The sequence below is a fragment of the Chrysoperla carnea genome, chromosome 5 (genome assembly GCF_905475395.1).
Source record: "Chrysoperla carnea chromosome 5, inChrCarn1.1, whole genome shotgun sequence".
Lineage (NCBI taxonomy): Eukaryota > Metazoa > Arthropoda > Insecta > Neuroptera > Chrysopidae > Chrysoperla > Chrysoperla carnea.
Genome location: NC_058341.1, coordinates 10,375,668 through 10,400,294, shown reverse-complemented (window position 1 = coordinate 10,400,294; position 24,627 = coordinate 10,375,668). Strand labels below are relative to the sequence as shown.

Here is a 24,627-nt window from a genome sequence, read left to right as displayed (position 1 = left end):
GCAAAATGGTTCAGGGTTACGGTCAGGCGTAGTATTTAATAGATATTTCAGAACAGTTGGTTTGAGAGGCAATTGAAAGGTTTTCCAGTAATCAGGCCACCATGGTATTTGTTCTAAATGATTATTAATTAGTTTTAAATTTGCCAAGCAATTTTCCGGACTCTCTGAAATCGAGTCCCCTTCGAAACAATAGTTAGACCTGGCAGTGACAACAGTCTCTTCAATTTCTAGCCATTCTGAAATAACCGTCAAATAATATGCCTGGATTTTAACCTATTTTATTATTATGCAGATAAATATTTCAGAACGGTTGGAAATTTTAGAGGCAGTTGAAAGGTTTTCCAGTAATGTGGCCACTATGGCATTTGTTCTTAATGAATATTCATCAATTTTAATCTTTCCGTGCAACTGATTTTTCAAGATCTCTCAGATCGAATTCCCCTTCGAAACAATGGTTGGGCCTGGGCTTGTCAACATTCTTCCCATTTCTAGCCGTTCTGAAATAACTTTCAAATATTATGCCTGGGTTTAAACCTAGTAAATTATTATGTAGAATGTTTAAAACTGAATTAAAAATTAATATTTAACGTAGCATTTGGTAATGTTTCGAATTAGACAAGTGATAGAGACATAATTGTTTACAAAGCAATCATAAAACTACAATTCTTTTTTGCGATTCTCCATCTATTGTTTGGATCATAAGTTTCCAGATGCTGGTTTGAGATTTATTAGATATTAGTTCACATTCTTCAGATACGCTTTTAAAACTTTCATAATTATACAAAAATCGAACTAAAAAAAGCTTGTAGTAATATTGATTCGATTGATACTTAAAAAAATACTATTTACAGTAAGACATGCGTGTACACTTTTAAAATCTGTTTCTTTTTTAATAATTAAAATTCTGAATAGTTCAACTTTCTAAGATGAATTGCTTATATTGATGTTAATTATCATTTTTTACTTGCTTAATCACAAAAATCATTTCAATTTCAATCGTAATTTAAAAAAAAGGAAAACTAGGAATATTACTCGATTGAAAGTGTAACTTTTCCAATTTATTTACTTAGTACTTTTGAAAGAAATTCTCTTTTCTTTTGGGTAACTATAATCATTTTATTAAATTGAATAAAATAAGCTTAATACGGTTTGATACCAGTTTTTGCTCCTTTGATCTCTTTTTTTAACCCCCGACTAAAGAAGGCAAAGTTTGACCGCTATGTGCCTGTCTGTGTGTGAACCGATTTGAATGCGTTTTTTTATTTTTTTATTTGAAAGTAGGTTTCAACCGTTTCAACTCCCGATGCTTGACGTGTCTTTCTAAACGGATGCACCGATTAAGATTTTTATTTGAAAGGTGACTCGATTGAGAGTGTTTATAGCTATGTTCCAAAAAAAATCTGGTTGAGGGGTCGGGGTATTTTTTTAAATTTCACTTGTTGTGCAATATTTTTATGATAAAATTTGCTATCGGTAATTTTTGAAATTAAAATTTTTTTGTTTCGAAATCAAAATAACTCAACCAGTATCATAGTACTAAGCCGTATAAACACAAGCTCTGTTAAACAATATAGACTGGAAAAGATTCATTTTACAGCAATTGCACCAATTTTAACAGATTCGAAAACATTTCTAAACTTTATACAATTCATACTAAATTGAGATTACCATTCAAATTGGAAAAACTTCCAACTTCCTACATGCAGATATAAAAATAACTTATTTCGTTAAAATAACTACAGCAAATTTCAATTCATTAAATAGTAATTGCTGTTTCAGTATCCCACTTAATATAAGTTCTGTAGTAAATACAATACTCGATTTACCAGAATTTGCATGTACCAAACAATCATTTATCAAATGTAAATCATCCTTATCGGTAATAATTGAATAACAATGTGGCGATGCTGTGTTCAATTCTTCAATTTGTGTAAACGTTCGTCGTGTATTTTCAACAATACCACCAGATAATTCAATCATATCTTTTAAGAATTGTCTAGGTGGGAATACACTTGGTGTTAAATAAAATATTTTATTTTTAAATAATTTATCACGATCTGTACACAACATAAGTTTATTAAAATCACAATTGAATGAACGATTAAAATCATCGATGTTATGAAATGTATGATTTGATTCGCTAACAAATTTATTAGCTGTTGAGGAATCTTTTAACCACGATTCAGGGACAATATGCGCACCTTTTGCTACACATTGGATAAGTTTGTATGAACGTGATAGTTTTGGCATTACAAGATGTGTTGCGGTTTTTGCTGATGTTGCTATTGAGCCTCCAAGACGCCTAAAAATTAAAAAAAATATTAATTAAATAAATTATTAATCAATTGCTTTTAAAACTTCAGGGCTACACATGTAATAATAATAACAAAAAAAGGGGTATCGCAAGTGGGTCCCTAGAACCTAGACTAAGAGTCCTCTGTGCCTTGAGCACGACCTGTTACCAAAAAACCAGATGTTAGAGGTGATATTAGAATCGGATGGAGCTATAGGATTCTGTCGAGGCCAGACGCCACGCAGAAAGCCCACAGCTTTTCCGTCGGGATCTCTCCCAGGATTGATGGATCCAAAGCCAAATGGCCTAGCTATGGTTATACACAGTTTGGAATCAAGAGCCCGAAAGGCGTCCTGACTATCTGAGAAGATGCTGATATGTGCTCCACTGTAACTTTTCGAGTTACAGAAAAGCTACATGTAAAAACAACGCATTTTCACTGTTGAACAAAAGTCTTAGCTGCGGTTTTTGTACAAAATACAGATTTAGACTTACGCCACAATATTTTCATATTCTACAACATTTGATATTTGTGAGAATAAAACTCTTGGTTCGGGTCCATCACGTAGAACATTGCTAGTACTTTCAATTTTAGGTTTCTTCGGTTTCGGTGGATTAACTGGTGATGCAGAACGTTTAACTCGTTCGTACGATTCTTGTGTAATATTTATCGGCATTTTCCATCCGTCTGAAAATAATAAAAATATACATTTTACGAACTGTCTTAAAAATAGACAAAAGTAAATAGAATGAACTTACGCATTAGAGCAGGATTTAAACTATAATCAATTGAAAATGGATTCGGTACATTAAATTGTTGATACCGTGCATGTTCAGTTTGATTTAATGCTGTTAAATTTCCCATCATAATATCACTTAACCATTGTACATTTAATACTGGGATTCCACATTTACGTGCTAAGTTAAATTTATCACCTTCTGGTTTTGCACATATTAGTACGGTGTTGTGTTTCGAAAAGTAACATGTATACTGAAAATAAATAAAAACTTTGTAAATTTATAACAGATTTTTCGAATCGATCTTCCTTCATTGGGTGATAAGACGCACCGCCGCATTTAAAAGTTTTTTTTAATTATGAAATAACTATGAACGTCAGAAGCTCACAATAAATTTAATACATATTTTAAATATTCTAGTATTCATTAAGGGTTTACATCCAGTTAGAATTTTGAAAGATTCGATTTTTTTTGCTTATAACTTACCCTAGCTCCAATTGCATTAATCAAAAGTTTGATTTGTGTATTATCCTCTTCATTAAATCCTGAAGTAGCAATTAAATGTCGAGCACCAGGTGATTCATCTGGATATAAGGTAGGTAAATGCATTGCTAACCATGGAGGAGCCACTTGTTTCTTTTTAATAACATCATTCAACCAATACATTGTGACGCAACGTTTAGTATCACGTAACGCTTGCATCACAACACCATGTTTTTGTGATTCACACAGCACATGCGTTACACGTCCACAATAAACAGATTCAATTTCACCACCATGTTTACGTATAGAATTTTGCCATGTTGGAAATTCTTTGTTAAGGAAATTTTCAACTTCCACAACAAAGAATACACAACCTAATAAGAATAGATTCGGTGGTAATTTTAAATTGGGATTGTGACCATAAAAATGTGCACGAGGTGGTCCTGTTATGGGTGGGGTTTGTGGTACTGGAGCCGCTGGTTGTGGCTGTGTACGGATTTGTGCTGGTCCAACACCAGCTGGAGGAACTGCTACACCATTGTTTAATGTACGGCGTTGCTGCTGTAATGCTGCGTTATGTTGAGCTGTCATTAATCTGAATAAAAAAATTAATTTATTAGGTTTTACTCGTGGCTTTTTGACGAGAATGGTAATACCTTAAAGTTCCCGCTGCAGATGGTTCATTTACGGTGGCACCTTCAACAGCTGGCCCTCCACTCTGTAATCGTATGCTCAGCATATTTGCTAAAGCAGTTTTAGTTTTTGCATTCACTACCAGAGGTGGTTGTTCTGTTTGAGGAGATTCCTCTACTTTGACTGGAAGCCGTAAAGCCGGTGTAGCAGTAGCTGTAGGAGATTGTTGTACAACAAGAGTAGGTCGAGGTGCACCTTGAGGCCACTGTCCATTCTACAATAAATACAATTTAAAAATAGTAATAAATTCTTATAAATAAATTCTTTGTAGTAACTTACCTGTGGTTGCCCCGCTACTACTTGACCTCGAATCACAGCAAATTGTTGTTGCTGTTGCTGTTGCAAAACCTGCCGCTGCATTATAAATTGTCGTTGTTTTTGAATTTTCTGCAAAAACAATTGCCTTTGTTGTGGGTCCATTTGTTGTAATTGTGCATTTGTTTGTGGATCTAATTGTATGAGTTGTCTTTGAGGTAACTGCCCTGGTTGACCCACCCACCCTGGTGGTCTTTGAATTGCTCCCGCTAAACCAGATTGACGATGTTGAAGCAGTATCTGTTGTTGAGGTTGACCACCAACTTGAGTTTGTTGTTGTTGCCAACCAATTGGACGCGGTTGCCCTTGTACGAATTGTGGCGTGCCTGGTTTCACAGCACCCGGTGGTAATTGTTGACGATTCACAATCGTTCCTTGCTGCTGTACAACAAATTGATTATTTTGTGAGTTTTGTAATTGCTGTATACGTAATTGTTGTTGTTGTTGCAACAATCGTTGTTGCTTAATCATTGCTTCATTGTTTTGCTTATTTAATGCAATTTGTTGTGCAGTATGTAATTGTTGTTGCCGTTGTAATGGCGTGGCTAATCTTGGTGGAGGAACACCTGTCGCTCCGCCAACAACATTCTGTGTAATCACTTGTTGTGATTGTTGATTTTGGTTTGCTTGTTGTTGATTTGTTTGTAATTGACCGATACCACTTGTAATTTGTTGATGTTGTATTACGTTATTGTTTTGTAACAATTGATTTTGTTGGGATGTGCTGATTGATGATTGTTGTTGGATTTGTTGTGCTGAAGACATGATAATTTTTTGATTTTGCAATGCTGGATGCTGTGATCCATCTTGTTGTAGTTGATTTTTCGTAATAAAATTCTGTTGCTGATTCTCATTTAACAACAGTTGATTATTATTACTTGCAGCTAATTTTTGTTGGTTATCTAATTGTTGTGTTTGTATCAACTGCTGTTGTTGCAGCTGTTGCTGTAATTGTTGCTGCTGTTGTAATTGTTGTTGACCTAAACTTGTTTGAAGAATATGTTGTCTCTGTAATCCAGCTTGTAAATGTTGATTCGATTGTAACTGATGATGTACTGTGTTGCCCCCTTGTAATTGAGAGCGTTGAAACGAATTAACCATTTGCGATTGTAATAATTGAGATGACACGGATGTTGGGAGACCTTGAGAGGTTTTTAAAATGATATTTTGTTGATTAATAACTTGTTGATTTACTAAATTTTGTTGTTGAAGTTGATTTTGCTGATTCAGAGCTTGCTGTTGAAGTTGATTTTGTTGATTAAGTGCTTGTTGTTGTTGAAGTTGATTATGCTGATTAAGGGCTTGTTGTTGAAGTTGATTTTGTTGGTTAATAGCTTGTTGAAGTTGACTTTGTTGTTGCTGTTGATTTTGTTGATTAATGACTTGTTGTTGCTGAAGTTGATTTTGTTGATTAATACTTTGTTGTTGTTGAAGTTGATTTTGTTGATTAATAGCTTGCTGTTGCTGAAGTTGATTTTGTTGATTCAGTGTCTGTTGATTTTGTTGATTAAGTGTCTGTTGATTTTGTTGATTTGGTGTTTGTTGATTTTGTTGATTCAATGATTGTTGGTTTTGTTGATTCAAAGCTTGTTGATTTTGCTGATTCAATGATTGTTGATTTTGCTGATTCAATGTTTGGTGATTTTGTTGATTCAATGCTTGTTGATTAATAGCTTGATTTAAACTTTGTTGTAATAATTGATTTTGTTGAATTTGATTCTGCTGAATTAAATTTTGTTGCATTTGACTTGGTTGCTGACTTTGTTGATTTAGAGTTTGTTGTTGAATTTGATTTGATTGATTTAATATTTGTTGTGAACTTGAATTTTGTTGAATTTGATTTAAACTTTGCTGTTGTAATTGATTACTTTGTGATATCAAATTTTGTTGAGTCGCTTGTAATTGTGGTAATAATTGCTGTTGATTAGCCTGCAATTGCTGTTGATTTGCTGCTTGTGCCTGCAATTGTTGTTGTTTTAAATGTTGAATTTGATTACTCATTGTAGTTAATATTTGTTGCGTTGTAGCTTGTTGAATTGAGGTTGGCAATTGTTGATTGATTTTATTTTGTAACGATTGTTGATTCAACAGAGCTGCTTTTTGTTGTGTCATATTAGCAATAGCTGTAGTAACAGCTGCCGTAAACTGAGGTTGGTTTGATGATATAAGTTGAAAGTTTCTTTGATGTTGTTGTGGTGATGGCATCAATGGTCGAGATTGATTCGATGGTAAAGTTGGTAATGAAGCAGTAGTTGTTTGTTGATTCCATGGCATTCGTTGCTTTAGCTGATCTAAAATGGCTTGATTAGATGTTGAAGTTGTAGGTAATTCAGTCGGTTCAAATCCAGTGATTTGAGCTGTTGGTGTAGTCGGAATTTCAGTAGTTACTTGCGAGGTTGTAACCTGTGGTGAAGGCTGTGGCGGCTGAGGAGGAGGTGGCGGAGGTGGTATTACAAGTTTTCGTGGATGATACGCATCGTATGGAGCAATTTGTTTACTATTTATAGTATTTAACAACCAATCAGGTGTAACAACTTTAATTGTATCACATTTTAAAGCTTTTTCATATTTCGCACCTTTTGCTACGGTGGTAATCAAATGGGTACAATTGCTATCAAAATTCAATTGTACGATCCCGCCGTTATACGTAATCAATGACCATAAAAGATTACGATCATGTGCTGTTACGTTCGAAAATGAGAATATCAATTTGTAGAAAAGATGTGTTTCGGATACAATAAATCCTCTTGTATCCAACAGTTTGTTGAGTTTTGCACAAGCTAGTACCCATTGCCATCGTATAGCTGGAATTTCATACAGTTCTCGTGCTGAACTTAAATCATCTTCTGTTGCTTCTTTGCCACATATCATATGAGTTACAAAATCACTGAAGTAACATAATTTTTCTGCACCGCCATTACGTAGGATGTCTTGTACCTATAGATACAAAATTCATAATAAATGGCTAATAATAATTATCCGTCTAATACAATTTCAGCAAGCGTAATTCGAAGCATAGACCCGAAAACTACAGCCTCGTAATGGGGCGGCTGTTATGGGTTTTTGCTTCAAATTTTACGTAATATGATTCCTTTAGTTTTCGTTAGTATTTCGACCTATTGATTATGCATCAAAATGCCAAGAAATCGAAGATATCAGGGTACGCAAAATACAGAACAAATTTTTGCAAATGAAGTCTATAGCAATTGGTTTAAAAAAATCAAATTACAATTCGAATAAAAGCAAATAGATTGTAGTAAAAATAGAATACTTCCGACAACCTTCTACAATTATTTCGTTGCTGAATACGATCTCAGTATTTTATACAAATAACAATTATTCCGGGGGTCACCTACATATCTAGTCTAATTACTAATACTAATCAACTATTCTCATGCAAATTAGTCAGATGCGAAACATTCAGAGAATGTTTAAGCTACAATGAAAGAACATCAGTTCCAAAAGGTTCGGTAACCTAATCACTTATCATATTTGTGAAATTTGAAATGAACTGAGACACATGTGCCCAAAAATATGGAATATTAAAAAATTTATAGCCCCATTTTGCATATGAATTCATGCGCTTTCATTTTCACGATCCTCAAAAATTCTCTAAACAAAACTAAATTATTTTGACATTTGTTCATCAATTATTATATTTCTATGGTTTTCTAGATTAAACATACTGAAATTTGTATGTAAATTTTGAAAAGCAAAAGAGTTACTTGTACTAAATTTAAATTAAATTACATTCACTATCAAATTCAAAGGATAGTGAGTATTTGCGGATCGGAACATGCATATTTTGACATTTAAACGCAAAGATTAGGAACAAATTTAAATTAATTAAATTGGTTAATTACTATATGAAATATTATAGCTAAAATACTAATATTATTATAATTAATATCAATTTAAATAATAAATAAATAAATCTTTTGCCGCCATAACAAATAACGTGAGGTTACCTTCTCCGGTACATCTCCAGCAACATAATATTTAATATTTTTAAATATTTGTGAATCCGAATTATTTATATTCGAAGCAAATGCTTCGTTATCCATTTTTAAAATTGCATTCTAACAATAAATACTAAATAAAATTGAAAATAAACACAAATATTTTATTTTTATAATATACAATAGTTGACGTAAATACATAAACATAAGTTGGTAGATAATATAGAATTCTTTTTAGTCCTGAAATGGTATGAAATACAAGTTTCTGAAAAAAAATTACTTTTTTTAAACGAAACAAAATGATTTACTTTTTTGCTTTTTTTATTTTAATAATTTTGTAATACAATTTTTAATAAAGTTTCGTTTTTTGCAACCAACTTTGGCAGAATAATATGAATAGTCTAAGACTGATTGAAAAATATAGAATTTTTTCATAATATTTACATCAATTTCAGATTTTCAGACACACAATTAGCGTGCTTATTTACAATTTCACCTGAAGAATGAGCTGTGCTTTCAAAACTACGGTGATTATTTGAATCAATTAGTACAAGCATGCTTTCATTAATTTGGGAAAATTTTGGTTTGAGTATTTATATGACCTCTATATATAGACTCCATTTGTAAGGTAGTTATGGCATTTGACAGGTAGCACCGGCATTTGCAGAGAAGTTTCAGCTCACCGTCTCTCAGATAATATCGAGTCCTCAAATCTCGACATTACCCTATCCTCCATTTTACACCAAGAGTTGATATCCTCTCTCCGCTCCGGGTGGAAGATATAAACCTTCAAAATTGAAATGAATTTTGAATTGAAATGATACTGATAGACGCATCTGTAACTTTCAATATTTCATCCATCTATCTATATGACTCCCACGATTTTATGAAAAAACTCTGAGGGTTCCCACATTTATCTCAATTTTGGCACTTTATATCTCCTCTCTAATTGGATGATATCTACGACTGGTATTAAAATCATTACTCCAGCCATCTTTCAGGGATTGCTTCCTTGTATCTCCCAGGTTAACTGATTAAAAAAATTAAAGTAATTTTTGGTATGATTTTATTCGTAAATTTGCTACCTTTGGCGCTGGCTACATTCGGCACTAAACGAATACTATTACATATAGGTACCTCGTTATATTTTATATATGGAAGTAAAAAACTTTTTACAAAAAATCAATATTTAATTCTTATTTGTAGATTTGTAGTTGACTTTGACTAATAACAGTCTGACAAATGTTTGAGGAGTTATTTGTATTCTTATTAGACTTAGGTTTGCTAGTTTGATTTTTGATAATGCTTATCAAAGTTATCATAATTGAATATAAATTATGCAAGGGTCAGCATATTATTTATCAAAGTTGCATTTTTTCTTTTATTTACTATAATATCAATGTCATTCATATTTTATATTGAGTTAGTTTTTAAAAGTATAAAATGGTTCAAATTTGAAAATATTTCTGTATTAAAATGTAAAATAATATGATCATAATTTAACAATTATGTAATAAAATCAATTACTAGATTAAAAGGCTCGATTTCAAACCTTGATAAAAGAATTAAAATTAAAGGTGGTATCACACTATTAATATGAGAAAAGTATATTTTCTTTTCCTACGGTCTACTCTGCTTCAAGGTGCTGGTTTAGGTTGAAAAATGATTTCTGGAAGTGGTTATAAAGTCTAAGTTAAGCGCAGTAGATGTCGAACTTCTCCTTCGCTTTGAAGTATTTTCTGATTTTAGCAAAGCATTTATTTTCCCGATGCCAACTTTTCTTGTTTCTTTCAGACCATTTATAAAACTTCAGCTCAAATTTAAAGAATCTAAAAGGTCGGCTTTCCAGAGATGGCAGTCTAGATTTTCAATAATTTCTCCTCCTTTATCGCTTTCTTTGCAGAAGTTTTCATAAGATTCGATTATTCTCATGAATTATAGACTTTCTGACTATATATTAAAAAGAATATGTCTCTTGTTATTACTCTTTCAACATTATTCCTCAGAAAATACTTACAAAATTTGCACTCTAGTTACATAATATATTGTAAATTTAAAATGAAATTCAATTGATTTTTTAAAGCTCCATTTAAAAATTTACATACACCTATAATGGCGCGAAAACGTAAATTCTATACCGTTTCCGAGTTATATATTATAAGTGTCAAAAACTCTTTAAAATGAAATGGGAGGACAGAATAATTATGAATTTTAAAAGTTTTCGTCGGTGTTTTAAATTCTCAAAATTGAAAAGTTGCAATAGAGCAGAGTGGAAAATCATGATGATTTTCCATTCTACATATTATGAAGAAAATGATTTCCATGTAAGTCCGCCCTTATTATTATGTATGTATATTGTATATGTAACATTTATTTTCCTTATTTGATATTCTGTCACAAATACACAACAAGTAAGTAAATTTTAAATTGAAATAAATACACAATTACTTGAATAATTATTTATGTTAAAACATTTATTAAAGTGTCAACTTTATTTTAGAAATCACTCTGAATAATTAAAGCGATCATACTTAAGTTGAGTGAAATAAATGAATGATGGAATAAAATAATTCACGTTCTAAAAAAACTATTCCAAGTGATTATTCCAGATTATTTTATTGGCCAGTAAACGAAATTACTTAATTTATTTCTTATCAGTCATTAGAAGTTTTTAACTAACGTGTTCTGACTTTCAAATTCATACACAAGACACCTTGTGATACTGTTGCATGTGTGACGTATGAGTACGGAGTAAAAAAATACAAACGCTCTCAAACAGAATGGGTTACGGTGATTATAATCGTTTGAATAATTTTCGAAATCCATTTGGAAATCGTCCATGGTTAGATCAAAATGGTGCTGCTGCAGCGGCTCCAGGAAATACAGGAATTAAAGGAATTGTTGCTGGCGGTATTACAGGTTTGTATATAATTTTCAAGTTAATAACATGATAGTCCAAAGTTTAAATTTACTTTAACGTGTCCGAAATTGTATAAACAATTATTATTATTATTTTTTTATTTTTCCAAATTTATTATTTATACTTTTCCTGTCAGTAAATTCTAATATTTAATTGACTTTCAAGTAAAATAATTTTTTGGTTAAAAACTGGAATTAATTATTATTTGAATAACCTTGATAATTAATTAAATATATATTGCAACTCATCTTCCCCGTTAAAATTTCAATTTAATCCAATTTTTGAATTGTATATGGTCTTAATTCGGCGTATATGGTATTAATTACGTAATTGTATCCATTTATTCTGCAAAGAAATCGTTAGCACCAGATTAGGAGCATATCTACCGGAAAAATGATCAGTAACACCTAATTTTAAATTTTACGTTTGCCTCTTGACAACCAGGAATTGAAAATAGAAGTATTTAACTGCGACAACTGTTGAGTTGCCAGAAAAATTTCTACACTTGGAGTTCCTGTTGGCAATCTCTATGTTTCTTTAGAATTATTTTTATTTATTTCAAAAACACTTTTTTTTGTTCCTTTTTTTTAGGTGGAATCGAAATTTGTATAACATATCCGACTGAATATGTAAAAACACAATTACAATTAGATGAAAAGGGTGGCCAAAAGAAATATACTGGAATAGCCGATTGTGCAAAGAAAACAATTAAAGCTAATGGTATTCTTGGATTATATCGTGGGCTTAGTGTACTTATCTATGGATCAATACCAAAATCAGCTGTGCGATTTGGTGCATTTGAGAAATTTAAAACATTCCTAGCTGATGAAAAAGGTAATTTATCACCTGGTACCAGACTGCTTGCTGGATTGGGTGCTGGAGTTTCAGAAGCTATTTTTGCCGTCACACCTATGGAAACAGTCAAAGTAAAATTTATTAATGATCAACGTTCGGCTAATCCAAAATATAAGGGATTTTTCCATGGTGTTCGAATGATCATAAAAGAAGAAGGTAAATATTTGTTATTTAAATCTTTTATAATTAAAAATGGGTTCAGGCCATAGAAAATGTAAAAAAGGAGGTATTGAAATTGTAACACCTCCCACGTATCTCTGATATCGGATATATATTAATCTGGTGGTTGGGGTCGGCGGGAGTTGCCGTGTGGGAAGGTTAAAAATGAAATAAAGGAACTCGAGTGATTCAGATTTCTATAGGAGACATTACGAAGCTCACATAGAAAATACTGACGATTTGGAGGTGACACAAAACAACATCGAAAATGAAACACTCTCACAAACCAAGAACTTCTTATTTTTTATTGATACTGATTAAACAATTATTTGCAGGTATTGGTGGTACATACAAAGGTTTAACAGCCACAATTATGAAACAGGGAAGTAATCAAGCAATACGATTCTTTGTAATGGAAACATGCAAAGATATGTATAAGGGTGGTGATCCAAATGTACATATTCCGAAATATATAATCGGAGTAATGGGTGCATTTGCTGGTGCTGCCTCTGTATTTGGTAACACACCAATTGATGTAGTTAAAACACGTATGCAAGGTTTAGAAGCGAAAAAATATAAAAATACATTAGATTGTGCCGTAAAAATATGGAAAAATGAGGGACCATTTGCCTTTTATAAAGGTACCGTACCACGTTTAAGTCGAGTATGTTTAGATGTTGCCATTACGTTTATGATTTATGATAGTTTCATGGAAGTATTTAATAAAGTATGGCCGTAATTGTTTTCCGAATTTTATTTTATTATAAATGCCAAATTAGAATTATTATTTTTTAATAGATTTGAAACAGTCTGTGAATGTGGGCATAAATAGGTTTAGGGTATTTTTATTTTGGCCTCAAATTTTTTTCTGGTTTTTAGAGAGAACTGTGACGTATGTATTAATTTTTTTTTTACATAGTTCGAAATTACATTCCGTTGTAAGAATTTTAAGTGATAAAAAGCATTTAGGAGTATATAGTTCAAAATAGATAATCAGGCATAGGCGATTTTTTTTCGGGTTTACGTGCCTTTGACATTTTGGTAGCGAAATTATTCCTGCGTTTTAAGTACTTCATGTTACTTATGTATTGTCACAAAGTCGCAAACTATTTATTTTCATTTATAAATGTATCCATTAGCTGCTATTTCATGTGCATTTAGCACCAAATAAACTGAACTATGACGTCAAATGTCGTCATATTATTCAATTATAAATAATACTGCCGACAATCTGAAATTGAATTAAAACTATTCGAACTTTTCGATGCCATAAACCAATTTTAAATAATGTTTCTCTTTAGAGGAATATTTTGTTTAAAGATTTTAAAACGACTGATCCGTTTTATTATAATTCAAAAAAATACGAATTTGTTTTTTTTTTTTATATTTAACTTTAAAGGAAATTTTATTTATGTTTTTGTTTTTTTAATTTTCCTAGCCATATAAAACACGGAAAAAATTTTTATAGATCAAAAAGGTGTTATTTCACGAAATAATTAAGATGTAACGATCATAATTACTAGATTATGACAGATAGAATTTATTTCATATATTTAATCCAGATTTAGACATATTTTTCAGGGATTACTTCCTACAGAATCTTATTTGTTATTTTAAAATAAAATGCAGAAGTTTGTAGTTTCAACTGCTTCTAGTAGAACTTGTTATCAGTTAATCAAGGAGGCAAAAGAGGTACAAAGCCCGGAACTTGAATACAATTAATTTATTATTTAGTTGTGATTTTATATCAAGAATATATGGGATCAGAAAAGAGCGCGTAGATTGTGGATAGAAGAATAAAAGATGATGTAAGCGACGATGAGTATCTTTTGGCATTTTTGCTTACGATCGTTGCCTGTCGTTGCTGAGAGGCAAGACATAAGATCCTACTTAGGCTTGATGTAATATCTTGAGTAGCTGTCTCATACGCAGGATCTTTAAACACAGATAAGTCTCAGCAATATATTTCAGGATTAGCCGAGTCGCACTATGCTATAAGAAGTAATCTCTGTTCCATAAAAACATAAATCTTGGATTTAACCAAAAAGCATTTACTTTTGACTTTGATATTAAAATATTTCCCCTATTTAAAATTTGAGGACTTTTTATGATTGTGTATAAAGCATATCGAAATATGTTGGGTTAGGTGGATTGGTTTTTGAGAATTGTATGGCATTTATATAATTTAATTCCAACTCATCTTTTAATTTTTTTTGTTTTGGTACTCAAATTTTTTTATATCTTTTATGTATTTTAGATATTATTTTATATGTCTGTTTCTTTTTTGTTTCTTTTAATTGTGAAAAGTAATTTTTCATGTCGTAGTGCAATAATTTAATTAATCAAAATTAATATAATGGATTTTCCATTAAGAGTGTCCGAACTTAAATCATAAAGTTGTGTTTGAAATATCTTAAAATTTTGTTTACTTGAAAGAGCCATATCGTTTTGTCTGATATCATATACCAGTCAAGTGTTTAATAAAAAAAAAAACTTTAAATCAATTGGCTTAGTAAGTAATCAGGCAACATGTTAAATTCGTCGAATTGTAGGTCCGAGTCCCCTTAAAAGAAAGCATAATGCAATCGGTGATGTCGATACCGATGTATGTGTTCGAGTTACCAAATTTTCCAAGATATTTCATATACAACTTGTTATAGTTTTAAAGTTCGGATTAGAATCATTCCCGTACTTTCTAATATCTTTATTTAGTTTTTTAATACACTACCGCTCCAATTGCACTTTCTGTGTGTGATTAAAATATAAAATGAAAATATAATTATATGAAAAAATAAATAAATACTGTAATTAAATGTATAATAAATGTTTATATTTTTGTTATTGCCTCTAAATCTAATATATTTTGACAAATATATTTTGTAATTTTACAATTTGTATTACTCATATTATTGTCATTAAAACAAAAACGATTTGTAATGAATGTTTGTTTCTTTTCTTTTTCAATTTTCTTCCATCCGCAGGTTTTCAAGTGCTTTTTGACTCGAGAAGCTACTTTATCTGTGTCTCTTCTGCGATAAACCATTTGCAGCTCTATGCTATTATCTCTATGTATAATTCATTGTTCGAGTTTTATTCTATTAAATTTAATGCTCTCTATGAACGTATTTCGAAAAATAGGTGAGAACGATTGTCTTCTAAGTTTTAAACGACCTCCATGTTAAAAATATCCCATATTATTTTCAGTCTTAGTTTTCATTATAAGGCTTCGAAAGTAAAAAATAATTGATTAGTGATTTAAATAACAAATCAATCCCCACTTACTTTAAACGACTTATTTCCCCAAACGGGTCATACAGTTCATTAATTTGGCTAACACTGACGTTTTTTTTTTAGTACTGCTCAAAATACAAATTTTTGTTTTCGAATAGGCGGTTTTTAATTTTTCTACATAATTTAAAATGTAACCTGTTTCTTATTGTTGAAATAAGTAACAAAATATAATACATGTGATGCCATCTATTATTACTTATTGGTTCTATTATCAATAGTATGGTAATACATATGATGTAATTTTGTAAGATAGAATGTTCTTATATAAAAATGTATGTACCAACAGAATAAAATATAGTTCGTTACAAAACATAGTTGTGTTCACTTCTAAGAGGTTATGGGCCTCACGTGTTCAAGTACTGCGTTATATAAAAAGTAATCCACATGTTCATAATTAAAAGAAATCTTAAAATATTTCATACATCTTCCAGTAAAATATTTTTAAATAGTGTTAATTCATTTTAAATTTTCTAAATAAATCCATTTGTGTTAAAATTTTGGCTAAAATTTTGTTGGAAAATTTCAAAGTGAAAACATGTCGGGAAACGTGATAACAAGTATTACGAAACTCAAAGGAAGAGAAAATTATGAAGAATGGGCGTTTGCAGTTGAAAACTTTCTCGTTCTAGAAGGCATGGAAAAATGTTTGAGACAAAATGATGAGGCAACCGATGCCAAAGCACGTGCAAAAATTATTCTTACAATAGAACCAGGTTTATACGTGCATATTAAAAATGAAACAACGGCATCAGGACTATGGGCGAAGCTACGAAAAATGTTTGATGATAACGGTTTTACTAGAAGAATAGGATTATTGCGAAATCTGATTTCAATACGACGTGAAAATTGCGTGTCCATGGCACAATATGTGACCGCAATAGTGGAAACAAGCCAGCGATTGAATAATACTGGTTTCACAATAAATGAAGAGTGGGTTGGGTCGCTACTTTTAGCAGGATTACCCGAGAAATTCTCACCGATGATCATGGCCATTGAACATTCCGGTATAGATATAACGGCTGATTCAATCAAGTCGAAGCTTATAGATATGGATGATTCAAATGAAATCAACAGCGGAAGTACCCAGAGCGCATTTGCTGGTAAAAAATGGCAGCCCAAGAAATATGAAGGAAACCGAATGAATAGAAATGCAAACATAGCTAACGTCAGTACGCCAGAAACGTCAAAATCAAACATTAAATGCTATAGATGTAAAAAGGAAGGGCATTACAAAAATCAGTGTAAATTTACAGAAAAGAAAAATCAATCAAATGCATTTAGCGCTATTTTTCTAAGCAGTAAATTTAAAACTACAGATTGGTACATTGATTCAGGCGCCAGCATGCATATGACAGCAAGAAAACAATGGCTTAAAAATGTGTCAAATCAGCCACTTGTTGACGAGATTGTCATTGCTGACAAATCAATGATTTCTGTGAATTGTTGTGGTGATACACAAATAACAACAATAGTTAACAACACAGAATATGATATACCTGTCACAGAAGTGTTATACGTGCCAAACCTTGCTACAAACTTACTTTCAGTGAGTCAACTTATTAAGAAGAGAAATAAGGTAATTTTTAATGACAATCGTTGCCTGATTTATAACCAAAGAAACGAACTGATCGCAACAGCAGACTGTATGGATGGTGTTTACAAGTTAAATGTAAAACAAGTAGACTGTTTGTTTACACCAGTATCCGGACGTATATGGCATCGTAGATTTGCGCATTTAAATAGCACCGATCTTGAAAAAATGAGAGATGGTGCAGTAACAGGAATGTCATATACAGATAAATCCCAAGTAAACAAAACAAACTGTGTAGTATGTTGCGAAGGAAAACAATCAAGATTACCATTTACACATATTGGTAACAGAAGTGAAGAGTTTCTTCAGACTGTACATGCAGATATTTGTGGTCCCATGGAAACTGAATCAATTGGAAAATCTAAATATTTTCTATTGTTTGTGGACGATAAAAGCAAAATGATCTTTGTTTATTTTTTAAAAACAAAAGATGAAGTACTAAATAATTTTAAAGCATTTAAAAATATGGCAGAGAATCAAACAGGTAAAAAAATAAAAATTTTTAGGACTGATAATGGGTCGGAATTTTGCAATAAGCAATTTGACAATTTTTTAAAAGAAGCAGGAATATTGCACCAAAAGACAAACCCATATACTCCTGAACAAAATGGAATGAGTGAACGGCTAAATCGTACAATCGTAGAAAAGGCCAAATGTCTATTGTTCGATGCATGTTTAACCAAACGTTTTTGGGCAGAGGCAGTGAATACTGCAGTGTATTTAAGAAACAGGTCAATAGCATCAGGTCTAGGCAATAGAACACCATTTGAAGTGTGGACAGGAAATAAGCCAGATGTTAGTCATTTACGCATATTCGGCAGTAAAATAATGGTCCACATACCGAAAGAGAAGAGACTTAAGTGGGATAAAAAAGCAACCCAATGTATCTTAGTCGGCTATTCAGATAATGTAAAAGGCTATAGAGTATACAATCCCAACAATAACTCTATAACAACTAGTAGAGATATCGTCGTGATTGAGGAGGGGAATGGTTCCACAGCTACAGAAATGCCTATAAACATAACCGAATCTCAGCAAGATTTTGTTATGAAAACAGAAATATCAGAAGCAGTGGGAAACCACGATGATGCATCAAAGGTGGAGGTAAAACCAGAATCTCAATCTTCTACTACAGTTACAGAGCAGCAAGAGCAACAGAATCTTCCAGAACAGCATGAGCAGCAAGTGAATCTTCCAGTACAACAAGAGCAACAAGTGAATCTTCCTATAGTGTCTAGAGTACGCCGTGTGCATAAAAAACCGAAACGATACTGTTTTACTAGTGCAAGTAGTGAAATTGAATGTGGTGATATAACTCTTGAAGATGCTATAAATGGAACAGAAAGTGCTCAGTGGATACAGGCTATGAACGATGAATTAAATTCATTTGAAGAAAATGAAGCCTGGGAAGTTGTGGACTCACCAGTGAATAATACAGTTGTGCCATGCAAATGGGTGTTCAAACGCAAGATAGATAGTGATAATAATATAACACATCGTGCGAGGTTAGTTGCAAAAGGCTTTCTTCAAAAGCCAGGTATTGACTTTGATGAAACTTTTTCACCTGTGTTAAGACATTCATCATTAAGATTATTTTTAGCTTTGGCGGCTCAGATGAATCTTGATGTAACTCATCTAGACGTGAAGACTGCTTTCTTAAATGGCTTTTTAAAAGAAACAGTTTATATGAAAATGCCAATAGGTTTTGAATGTAATGATAATAATAAAGTACTTAAATTAAAAAGGGCCATCTATGGTTTAAAGCAATCTTCAAGAGCCTGGTACCAAAGAGTAGATAGTTTTTTAGAATCAGTAGGTTTTAAAAGGTCTCAAGTTGAACCATGTTTATATATTAAAATAAATAATTCAATTAAAATATTTATTGCTCTATATGTTGACGATTTCTTAATTTTCTCAAATAATGTATCAGAAACTGACAAAATTAAGAAAGATTTGTCGTCTATATTTAAAATAAAAGATTTAGGTAGTGTTAAACAATGTTTAGGCATGAGAATTCATGTAGATAAAGAAAATGGTAGTGTAACTTTGGATCAAGAACAATATATTGAAAAATTGTCACAAAAATTCAATATTCAGAATTGTAAAGTTACACATACACCTATTGAAGCTAAGTTGAATTTAAATAAAAGTGAACACTGTAACACTCAATTACCTTATCAACAGTTGATTGGTTGTTTGATGTATTTGGCAGTACTTACCAGGCCAGATATAGTTTTTGCGGTTAATTATTTAAGTCAATTTAACAATTGTTACAGTAATGAACATTGGGCTTATGCTAAAAGAATTTTAAAATATTTAAATTCAACTAAAAGTTTCTGCCTCAGATATACTGCTAATGGTAATTCTAAAATACAAGCCTATGTTGATGCCGATTGGGCTAGCAATGTATTAGATAGACGTTCATATACAGGTTTTTTCTTTACCTTATGTGGAGGAGCTGTATCATGGGAAACTAGGAAGCAGGTTACTGTCGCTTTATCAAGCACAGAGGCAGAATACATGAGTATAGCTGATAGTTGTAAAGAGGCCATATATTTAAGAAATTTACAATATGAAATAACTAAAGAATATTATGTAATAACTATTTTTAATGATAATCAGTCAGCACAGAAATTGGCAAATAATAGCTGTTTACATAAAAGATCAAAACACATTGATATTCGTTTTCATTTTTTTAGACAACATATAAATAATAATATTATTCGTTTGGAATATTTGCCAACGTCAGAAATGCCAGCTGATTTATTTACAAAAGGATTAAGTGCAGTCAAGCACTATAAATTTATTGAAATGTTAGGTTTAAGTAAATAGAACCAAAAAGTCAATGCAAAGTTTTTGCAGATAATTAATAATAGTTTTATTTTGTTAAGTGGGAATGTTGAAATAAGTAACAAAATATAATACATGTGATGCCATCTATTATTACTTATTGGTTCTATTATCAATAGTATGGTAATACATATGATGTAATTTTGTAAGATAGAATGTTCTTATATAAAAATGTATGTACCAACAGAATAAAATATAGTTCGTTACAAAACATAGTTGTGTTCACTTCTAAGACTTATGTGTTGCGAAAATGAATTTTTGAAATCATTTAAAGTAATTCTGTGATGATTTTAAGCGTTACTGAATGGCAATTGATCACAAAGTCACTCGAATTTAGTTTGCAACAGTGCTTTTATGATTCAAAAACAGTATAGGCAATATGTGTTACATTTATGCAAATTTGATGCATCATTCACTAATCATTAATCACTTGAATTTAGTTTGCAACAGTGTTTTATTATTCAAAAACAGTATAGGCAATATGTGTTACATTTATGCAAATTTGATGCATCATTAATCACTTGAATTTAGTTTGCAACAGAGTTTTTATTATTCAAAAACAGTATAGGCAATATGTGTTACATTTATGCAAATTTGATGCATCATTCACTAATCATTATCCTGTTTATTGAGATGTGCAATTATTAATTTCTTTTGAATGATCAACAATTTGATTTTAATGCTGATTAAAAGAATCTTCCTTCATTTTAATTTCTATTTAATGACAATTTGACTATAGATTTGAAATTTACCACCAGCTAGTTAAGGAAATATGAAAATCCTAAATTTTTATATATGTAATTATTTGTTTTATTACATTATTTACAATTATTCTAATTTGTTGAAAGTATATTCAATATCCATTTTTTAAAATATATTATGTTTGTAAAAATCGTATATTCTTCTAGATCACATTTTTGTGATCCTTTATCCTGTAACGAAAGGGAAACAATTCCACGTAGAAAATATTGATTAAATTGATCTTTTACATATATTCCAGCACCGGAATCACCATTACATGGGCCTGCACTGTCAAGATTACCTGAAAAGAGAATTTTCTATTTAAAAATGAATTTTTAACCAAGTTTTCTAAGCTATTTAAATAGTTAGTTGATGATATTTTAGAGAAATTAAAAGTTTAAAAGTTTGGATAATTTGTAGATAGCCCCCAAAAGTGTTGATTATTCATGGAAAGGGGGGGGGGGGGGGGGAATATTTTTTAACTGCAATGATAATACCCTGCACAAAGTTTTTTTATTTTACCTGCACAAAATGTAGTGTTAGACGTTAAAAATACAAATACCGCATTTGACCTTAAACACTCTTCCTGTGAAACGATTCGCATCGAAACTTCTTTCGGTTCTTCTGCAATCATATTTCGATCAACTCCCCAACCGACTACCTACAAATTTAATAATTTATAAATTAAACAGGGCTTTGAAAATCATCTGAAACAACAAAAACTTACAGTTCCAAAATTTTCTCGTACTATAAAATCGAAATTCATACAAATTGGTTTAATATACGGTGTAAATGAAATTGGAAATGCTAATGTCAATATTGCAATATCTGAGTCGAAGCCAAATTCTGTTTTTCTATAATCCGGATGCATGTGAATGTATTTAATTTCAGCGATTATTGATCCTTGTTCACGCCAATTGCTCAAATTATATTTACCAAGAAATACTAATAATTCATGTGATCGGATTGGGATATCTTGTCGATTTTCTTTGATGCAATGATTTGCTTTGAATATAAATAAAAATATTAATTAAAATGATTATGGTCAATCGTCAATCAGCGCATTAAAATTACCTGTAATCACATGTTGCGACGTTACCAAAGATCCACTACAATGAAAAGTCAGACCTTTCGTTGCAGGTATTCGTTTATAAATCGCAACTAACCATGGAAATTTACCACGAATTACAGATTTTCCATTCACCACTAATGGATTTAACATAATCGGTTTTCCACAGACATCATTGTAACGATTTAAAATATTTGGATTATTTTTTAGTGGATTAAAATTAATTGTGATCGATTTCTTTGTAGTAACCATTGCACGGTCCAGTCCAATCGAAATATCATCGTTAGATGTATCATAATCGATTTCATTCGGGAATATATCAGTCTCGATATTTATCGGTGTAAACTTTAACGTATGTTCCAAAGATATTTCAGTTATTAATCCAACGTCTGTAACGATTGAATTTGAATTTATTGCCGCTTTCTTTTAGATCTAGAAAGGTATTTAAATGTACTTACCTAATGGATTCGAACAAATAATTTCATCATTTACAATAATTTTAGTGATTTTTGGTAATATTGTACGAAATGGAAATGTTAATTTATATCGTATGGATTTTTTATCGAATATAGAATTTTCTAAATCTCTTGCATTTCCCATCATTTCAAGTTTCCAAATATATTTCTACAATTAATTGAAATATTAAGTATTTTGTTCTCAATGTAAGTTTAGACCAGAGTGCATTTTGAACAAGGAAAGAACATTATCAAAGTCTAACCATTTTTTCCTCTTCGAAAATTCTCATGGCTGGAAATTTATTTTTCAGAAGATCATGAAAATTTTTAATTGCACCAAAGCTTATTTGAGTAATATTCGTTGAGTAAATCAGAATTGAATAACAAGTGAATCAGAATTGAATAACAAGTCGAATGAACGGGTTGGCTTCACCCGAGCAAATTGCAATTTTCACAGTTTCGGACGACGAACATTTTATCTTGTTGCGTGCCGGACAAAATGATTATTGTATTTGCTATTTAATTATCTACTTATTTGAAAAGTTTTGGACCCCAAGATTGAGTAGCCATAGAGGACAAACTTGTTAAACTTGACCTTGATATCTCTCTTTAATTTTTATCTTTGCCAAAATGTATCCTGACCCTAAACCTAATGACATAAGTTTGTTTTGTTTACCGATAACATTGCTTTTACAGTTAATGAAACATTTAATTTAATGACTCCATGTTCCATGTTTTGATTATATGGAATTGTTATGACACCAAACCATTCCACACCTTTTAAATTGTACTTAAAAATATTCGAACAGTGATTAATTGCTGTTAGTCCTTTTACTAATAGGATTATTATAATTGTTACACTTAGAATTAATTTTCGCATTTTGTAAAATATATTTTATGAATTTTAATAACATTTCATTTAATTTTTGTGTGAAATTTTTAACATAATTAAAATTTGATTAATGTTGTTTGAAGAATACTATTTGACTAATAAAAGTTTTAACTTGTTTGTGAATTTTGTTTATGTATATCTGATGTTTACTTCAACAGCTCAGGAATCTTTCGACAGAATATATGAATAATTTCTGTTAATTTGTTTTATGAAAATGTACATATGATTTTTCACGAAAATTTAAAACATTTTTGTTTGTTTGTTATAAATAAATAATAATCGTTATATATATTTTAAATTTTGTTTTATTTCTAAATTTCCTATCCTATTTTTTCTTTCAGAACATAATTATCAATTAATTAATTATTTAGTAAAGGTAAGTTATTAAGATAATTATATAACTACATATAAGCTACGTAGCTGTGTGGATAGAGCACTAGCCTTTGAAACCAAGTACGCTAGTTCGTATCCAGGCGTGGGTAAAATTTTTACTTTTAAATAAATGAATTTTTCCTGATGTTTAAATTTTTCATTCTTTTTATAGTTTAAAATTATCTATATAACCCGCCCTCTTGCCATAAATTATGTCAATTATATAAATGTCATAAATCACTATTCTGTCAGGGGGTGGGAATTTAAATAATCATAAATATATCACACTCTTTAAAATCATATTCTCCTGTTACAAAATATTAAAAATATGTACAAAATGGCTTGATTATGCTAAAATAAGAAACTTTTTAATAGGAGAACATGTCATATAGTTTATCTCACTCATATTCCCCTATTACAAAATTTAAAAAAAAATACTTATTTTGCTTGTTTTTTTGTTGTACCTGCTAAAATTTATTATTGCTAAATGAAATTTTATAAGATTTTGTAATAGGAGAACATGGTATTTCACAAAAAAAAAATAATTATGTTAGTCCCACTTTTCTACTTATGTCATAAATCACTCTTCTCCTAGAGGGTGGGAATTAAAAAAAAAATAAAATATACCTCGCTCTCTTACTTATTTATCGCCTTTCGTTCCCATTAAAATTTTCTAAAATAATGATTTTCTCTTGGCATAGTAACTTATTTAATTAAAAATTAATCGGGACAATGTTAGATACGAACCGAAGTACTCTCCAACCGGAAGCGACTGGTCTAGCCACTACTCTACCTTTGACATATTGTAGGTATCAATAATGTAATATACATACCTTTTACTCACCTTTTTTGAATAAACTTATTTATTTTTCTTTTCCTGACATTTGCGTTAATCTTACCCATTATGTATTTTTGTAAAAGTGTGACGTAGCTATTTCTGTAGTTTAAAAG

At 30.9% G+C, this 24,627-nt stretch overlaps 3 protein-coding genes across 3 annotated transcripts; 1 reads left to right on the top strand and 2 right to left on the bottom strand.

Moving 5' to 3' along the window:
* Nucleotides 1–1,719: 1,719 nt before the first annotated feature.
* Nucleotides 1,720–8,586, bottom strand: LOC123300513 (PAX-interacting protein 1). The gene is made up of 7 exons (XM_044883097.1): nt 8,491–8,586; nt 4,487–7,459; nt 4,171–4,421; nt 3,518–4,109; nt 3,053–3,284; nt 2,789–2,981; nt 1,720–2,302 (listed from the first exon to the last, which is right to left on the bottom strand). The coding sequence occupies exons 1-7, from the start codon at nt 8,584–8,586 to the stop codon at nt 1,720–1,722; spliced, it is 4,920 nt and encodes a 1,639-aa protein (XP_044739032.1).
* A 2,403-nt stretch (nt 8,587–10,989) lies between these two features.
* LOC123299853 (putative tricarboxylate transport protein, mitochondrial) lies at nt 10,990–13,733 on the top strand. Its single transcript, XM_044882246.1, has 3 exons — nt 10,990–11,400; nt 11,993–12,412; nt 12,751–13,733. The coding sequence occupies exons 1-3, from the start codon at nt 11,262–11,264 to the stop codon at nt 13,152–13,154; spliced, it is 963 nt and encodes a 320-aa protein (XP_044738181.1). The 5' UTR covers nt 10,990–11,261; the 3' UTR covers nt 13,155–13,733.
* A 7,247-nt stretch (nt 13,734–20,980) lies between these two features.
* Nucleotides 20,981–23,267, bottom strand: LOC123300512 (serine protease gd-like). Its single transcript, XM_044883095.1, has 6 exons — nt 23,089–23,267; nt 22,416–22,581; nt 21,963–22,346; nt 21,616–21,893; nt 21,411–21,549; nt 20,981–21,189 (listed from the first exon to the last, which is right to left on the bottom strand). Exons 1-6 carry the CDS (start codon nt 23,143–23,145, stop codon nt 20,981–20,983), a joined length of 1,233 nt encoding a protein of 410 aa, XP_044739030.1. The 5' UTR covers nt 23,146–23,267.
* Between the last annotated feature and the right edge of the window lie 1,360 nt (nt 23,268–24,627).